Genomic DNA, 6,283 nt, shown 5'->3' with positions numbered 1-6,283 from the left:
CGATTTAAATCCGGAAAAATAGTTTCATTTCCTATGTGTAACAATCGCGAAAACCTAAGAACTCGAATTTATTTGTGTTCAATCTTTATATTAATAGTCATACAAAACAAGTGGAGACGTATTTCACAAAAAGAGAGATTTTATGTCATCAAAATTGTCATCATTTCTATGTATTCCCGGCCCTTATAACCAAGATAGAGGAATTGCAATAATAGTGTTATAGTCTGTCTTTTTTGAAGACCTACTGTACATTAACGATATGATATTCATTAGAAAGTTCTTACCAAGCAATCACCAGTCTTAGAATCACAAGCAACGGCTCGTCCATTGCATTTACACGGTTGTGTTTCTCCCTCCAAGCTGATAACGATTGTGCCAGCAACGTTGGTGAAGTGGACTTTCTGCCTCGGCATCCAGAAGCCGATGGCTGGCTCCTGGCAGGAGGCCGCTGCGTAGCCACGAGGGCAGTCGCAGAGCTCCACGCCGAGCGCTGGCTCGGACCGACTCAGGCCGGGAATCGCTGTGTCCAGAGATACGTTGAGGAGTCTGAGGAATGAAAGCAAGTTAATTTTTAAAAACCATTTAGTCCCTTTTCGGACGTAAATTCAAGAATTACAAATAAAATAGCTTCTACAATTGTGGTTTAGAAAAGTATTAACAATATAGGGATGATTTTTGCATTTCACAAAAATACTTCGTAACCGAAATTGGATGGTGATAAAAATGCTATCACGAATTACGTATATCTATTTATGTTGTATATACATCTAATTCTAATTCTCCATGTGATGCAGAGACATGGACACAGAAAGCCACCGTCAGGCAAAGAATTGACACCTTTGAAATGTGGTGCTGGCGCAGAATGTTAAGGGTACCGTGGACAATCCACCACACCAATGTCTGTGTACTTGAGGAACTCAAGATAAAGAATGCACAGCGTCTGTCTTCATCTTGCATGCAGCGTGTGATACGCTATTTTAGTCACGTGACACGTACAGATGTTAATAACCTGGAATGTTTGATGGTGACGGGGAACGTGGAGGGAAAGAGACCTACGGGCAGGAGTCCCAAAACGTGGTCGGATCAAGTCTTCGAACAACATGAGCTACCTGTCAGCGCCGCACTACATCTTGCTACTGAGCGCAACCGATGGTTGGCAGGATGAAGTGGAGTCACGATCCTCAGCAGTGAGGAAGCGATTAAGAAGAAGGATTTTATGTTGTAAGTGCAATAAGTTGTAAGGCCGCGTTGAGACAAACTTAGGTTATTTAATTACGATATGCACAATGCACTTACAACTGTAGATGTATGTAATTCGGTATATAATGCCGTAAATAACAGTTCTAAAATTTACTTGTGAAATGAAAACTTTTGCTCTTGTTACCTGAGGAATGATGAATTGTTGTCATTTATTTGATCATAAAAACTATGATCATGTTGGTATGTTGGTTGGCAAGTTATTGCTTATCAGCATCCAATTAACAGATCTATGAACGCTGTCACGCGTCTCAAGCACCCAATACAGATGACTTACAATGCATGCACATGCTCGTCGTAAGTGGGCGCCCTGGTAGTGACTCTGACTAGGATTCGGTCGAGCCGCTGCAGCGCCAGCATGAGCGCGCCGCGCGAAGCCTTAGCTCCGAGGGGGCTGCGCGTGCGCACGTGCCACAAGGACTCGTGTAGCCGAACTGCGTGCGTGCCATTTATGGGCGGTATGCGCTAGAAATACAACATGCATTACAATAGAACTGTAGGGATAAGTTACACTACTATGGTATGGCATATTTGTCTTATTTACTAAGAAACGTTTACTATGTACGGTATGCTCCTATATTGTAATTTATATTTGTTGTTTTAAACAGGATGCTCCTAGTACGGGGAGGTATTAAAACTTATTGGTTATATAATTTGATATTCCGTATGGAACTGTCACCTCTACTGTTTCTATGTTTTGACAAATACATCATTATGTGGACTCATACGTGATGGATGTACTTTTTAAACTAGTTATTCAACAAGAAAGATATAGGAGAACAATGACAATTAAGAACGATACAGGTGAGTGCATGGCAACTGATTTATTGATATAAAATATATGGTAAAGTAAATTGCAAGTGTATGCAAAGGTTTTCGTAAAGTAACCTAATCTGCTACTTTCAAATGGTATGATTAATTGTACAAGAATGTTCCTTGGCGTCTCCTCAGAATAGCGCCATCGTCGATCGCGAAACTTATAATTCCTTTTTAAATCTCTATTCTTCAAAATCATTTTCGTTTTTTTGACCGTCTTGAAAAAAAAGGAGGAGGTTCTCAATTCGACTGCCTTTTTTTTTAAACTCCGGTCACATTTGTGAACCGATTTGATGATTCTGTTATTGGAAAGAGAGCACCTCACTAACTGTCCCATTAAAATTTGAATAAAATGTTCCACTTCTAAGGGTAGCAAACTAGGGGATAAATCTGGCTTCGCGCATTTTCCGGTAACCGATTTCAATAAAACTTGGCACATTATGTAATTCCTCGAACTTTCGAGGTCGGGTTTTTTAGCACTCTGTACTGAGATTATTTTGCATAAAATTTCATTCAGATAGCAGGTTAAAAGTATACAAATGTGAAAAACAACCTTCAAGGAAACAAACCTCATGATAATCCAAGACAATATCTCCCGCATATAATCGAACTAATGGGAACCGCGCTCTGGTCTCTGCCGGCAACTCTTGCCCGCCCTCTTCTTCGACACGAAACCGAAGCGCTCCCCCGTACGACGTGACGCGGTCTCCTACGAAGCGCTTGTCCAGCTCAATGTAGACAGGCACCGGTGGCCAAGGCACGGAGATTGTCACGTCCGGTGTATGCGTGTGAATGGATAACAGAGAATTTTGGTCCATCTAAAAGGTTGGAAAAAAATAACTTAATCATAAATAAAAAAGTCAAAAAGCAAGTTTTGGTAACTGATAAAAATTAACATAATATGTGCGTTTTCAATATCAAAATGCAGTTTTGACATATTTGGCAATAGCATATCACATAATATGTGTAGGGGTCGAATGATATTGTTATAATTGAATTATCAATAATAATAATATTTCTTGATAAATATACCTTGATAATTAACTTCATATCTATAAAATTACCGCTAGAAAAGTCGTGGCATGTATTTGTATCCGTACTCGATGTTGTGTCCGAACCCGTCAAATACCAATCTCACAAAAAAGTCACAAACCCAATCGCTTTCTCTAAGATTTTTCTTCGTATTTATGTAATTTTCTCACCATTTGTAATTTTGAGTCAAAAATCAAAGAAACAAAACTATGAATCAGCATGAACAATTGTTGGAAGTAAATCGGATAATGATCAGAATAGATAATTGCCACGATAATTATCAAAGAAAATTAATAACTTGATAATATCGAATAATGAATATGTGTGATGCCACGGCAACGATATCGAAGCCACGGGTGTGTGTGTCATTATTATTACTATTACATAGGTTTTTTTTATGAACATCGTCAGTTTAACGATACAAAATGATGTCCACTACTTAAAATCCCTTACCGTAGTAACAGTATCGCTCAAGAGCAGCGTAACATGCACTGGCGATCCTGCATGAATGGCTGCCCTCGTTAGCTGCGCTTGCGCACATTGCGCGCTACGCCCGAAGCAGAAGCACGCCGTGCAACCAGCCGGGTTGTCCATCGACAAGCCGAATGTACCCAATAGACATTCGTCACATTTGTCGCCGACCACGTTTTCCTGAAAATGGTATCATAAATTATTAAGGGGCGGTGGTAGCCCAGTGGGAGAAAAGTTGCTTCTCATTTGCGAGCTCGGCGGTTCGAATCCCTGTGGACCCATGTACCAATAATTTTCATTTCTAACATTTGTGAACGTGTAGTTGCAATAATTGTAGTTAATGATATGAAGAAAAATTTCGTGATAAAAAGCTATAGGAGAAAATTTACTACCCTTAGAAAACGTGTTCTCAATCTGCATTACATTAGAGTGGTGGAGTATGGCCTAAATCGTGGCGTAGATCCGTGTCAGAAGTGGGACTCATAATAGGTTGGTTAGCTATTTTCCAAGTAGTCCAGGGGGGCCTACTATGAGCTCTTATAGCAATCCTGTTTACGCCCGTACGTTGGATTGCCTGTCAAATTCGTACTATGTACCTCACAAAAACCATTCACTGTCCATGCAGTTTACGTACCCCATCCGAGACTAGTTTTTTCTTGAAAATGTCGAGATTTTGTTACATTTTTAAGAAAGTTCGTTTAAGTTTTAAATATTTTCGTTTATATGTACATTATATTACATATAAATTATATTCAGTTTCATAATTATTTCTTTTTAGGCTACCTGTAGCCAATTGTCAATAAATAAATGCTATTAACTATTGAACTTTTTTTATTAGTTTACTTCGAGTTTCCCATCTACAGAGTATTGTTCATAAATTATTAGCATGAATGTAATTGTAAATTTTTAAATTGTGTTTTAATAATTTTATAGACTTGGCAAAAATCGTAAAATAATTTTTAAATACTGCCAAATTTGACTTTAACACATTAATCAATGAAAATGTACGAATGCAAGATACGTATTAAATTTCAAACTCACCTTATTCATTTCAATGGTAATGATAAGACATGATATGTAATTTTGTCGTACAACAAATTGTAAAGTGTGATTGAAAAGTTGCCGATATTACAATATAACGTAATAAATATAATCAGTAATAAAATTAATAAAAAAAATATAATCATTCTCATTTTGAACACAACCGGTTAATAGTGCTTGAACGCTCCCAGGGCAGTACATCTGTCTATTTCTTTCATATGAATTAGTATGTAGTTCCATCTCGCTCTTGTCAGATGTCAACTAGCCAGCCAGAGACAATAATTAATGTTTAAAAACTAAAACTTATCATCTTGCCTTGTCATTCCTGTTCAACTTTGTGTACATCATGATACGAATTTAAGCGATGTGTTTTACCACGTCAAGTGAATTGCATGGAACTTGAGTGGTTGCTTATAAGCTCATAGTAGGCCCCCTGAACCATTTCTGCCACTAAGCAGTAAGGTAACCTTTATGTAAGGGTGTTGGTGAAATTACAAGCACGTGGGACATTATGTTACATGGTGGCGGTGACAGTGACCCTCAGGAAATTGCGATCTAAACCTTTGATTGAAATTACAATTGTTGTGGGTAGGCGTGTCGCCTGCCACCTGACGCAAGACCTGTTCCTCCCGTCACGTGATGTCATAAAAAACCCAATGGGCTCTTATTCTGCAGAGTATAAGGCTGATTATGGCGTTTAGGGATCTTGTGTGTGTAACTACATCGCCTATTCTGTATATATATCCAATGAATAAGGTATAACTAAAACGCGTACAAAGCTCTTATGCACAGAAATTCTTGAAAAAACCTTGCTAAGCAACAAACATGGAAAAACATGGTGTGTGAAATAAGCTTATTTCATTCCATAAATATGAAACAAATTTTAAAAAATGTTCTGTTTCTGATTTGATCGTATTGGTTTTTGTTTCATTGAGTGGCAAGTATATAGAAAAGCTGGCAACCGGTGCTATCTCAATTTTGACAACTTTATAGGATGAAGAAAAAAAACATTTATACAGCATCTGGTTTATGAAATAAAAATACGTAGTGTACATACATACATGTGTAATAAAAATATTTAAAAACTACGTATTTTTATTTAATAAACCAGATGCTAAATAAATGACGCAAACAATTTTGTTTTCTTCACCTGTAAACTTGTCAAAATTGAGATAGTACCGATTTACGATCACAGTCGCTATGCTCTTGGAACTTTGCCTTTGTGGCAATCATAGTTGTATTTACATAGCTGCATATTTATACAGTTAGTGGTATTTGCATAATCTCGCAAAACTACACATTTATGGGTTCTTTGTCATCGTACACAAGCAAATGATAAAGACTACGATCTTAATAATAATTGGTCATAGTTTCTAATTTAAAAAAATGTAACAGATTCTGGATTGTTAATATATTTTAAACTTTACCCAGTCGCTATATCGTTGCAAGATCAATACCTTTATTGTAAGTTACGACGTTTTGATTTTATATTGAAATTTTATTCAACGACTTGCGGACCATCTTGCGACCACTAGGTGAACTACGACGAACGATTAACATCTGAATTAATTTTTTATAAACAGAACATTGAAAATTGATTAAAGTAGGTAAGACTTACAGATGATATGAAATACTATTACGGGTTATTTTTTAGGTGTGGCTATTA

General features: G+C 37.3%; 2 protein-coding genes across 2 annotated transcripts in view; both read right to left on the bottom strand.

The window, feature by feature from the left end:
* The window catches only part of LOC113232521 (laminin subunit alpha-1-like), a 26,574-nt gene extending 26,322 nt beyond the window's left edge, over positions 1-252 (bottom strand). The window contains exon 1 of the mRNA XM_026467281.1: positions 246-252. Coding sequence (XP_026323066.1) covers positions 246-252 — 7 coding nt within the window. The remainder of the gene's footprint in view (positions 1-245) is intronic.
* Positions 253-269: 17 nt separating this feature from the next.
* LOC113232514 (laminin subunit alpha-1-like) overlaps positions 270-6,283 on the bottom strand; it is a 232,049-nt gene continuing 226,035 nt past the window's right edge. Inside the window, exons 23-26 of the mRNA XM_026467268.1 lie at positions 3,559-3,756; positions 2,643-2,891; positions 1,535-1,722; positions 270-546 (exon numbers count right to left, since the gene is read on the bottom strand). Of these exons, the coding sequence (XP_026323053.1) occupies positions 270-546; positions 1,535-1,722; positions 2,643-2,891; positions 3,559-3,756 (912 nt within the window). The remainder of the gene's footprint in view (positions 547-1,534; positions 1,723-2,642; positions 2,892-3,558; positions 3,757-6,283) is intronic.

The sequence above is a fragment of the Hyposmocoma kahamanoa genome, unplaced genomic scaffold (assembly GCF_003589595.1).
Source record: "Hyposmocoma kahamanoa isolate Upper Pololo Valley unplaced genomic scaffold, ASM358959v1 102, whole genome shotgun sequence".
Lineage (NCBI taxonomy): Eukaryota > Metazoa > Arthropoda > Insecta > Lepidoptera > Cosmopterigidae > Hyposmocoma > Hyposmocoma kahamanoa.
This window is presented reverse-complemented; position numbering and strand designations above follow the sequence as displayed.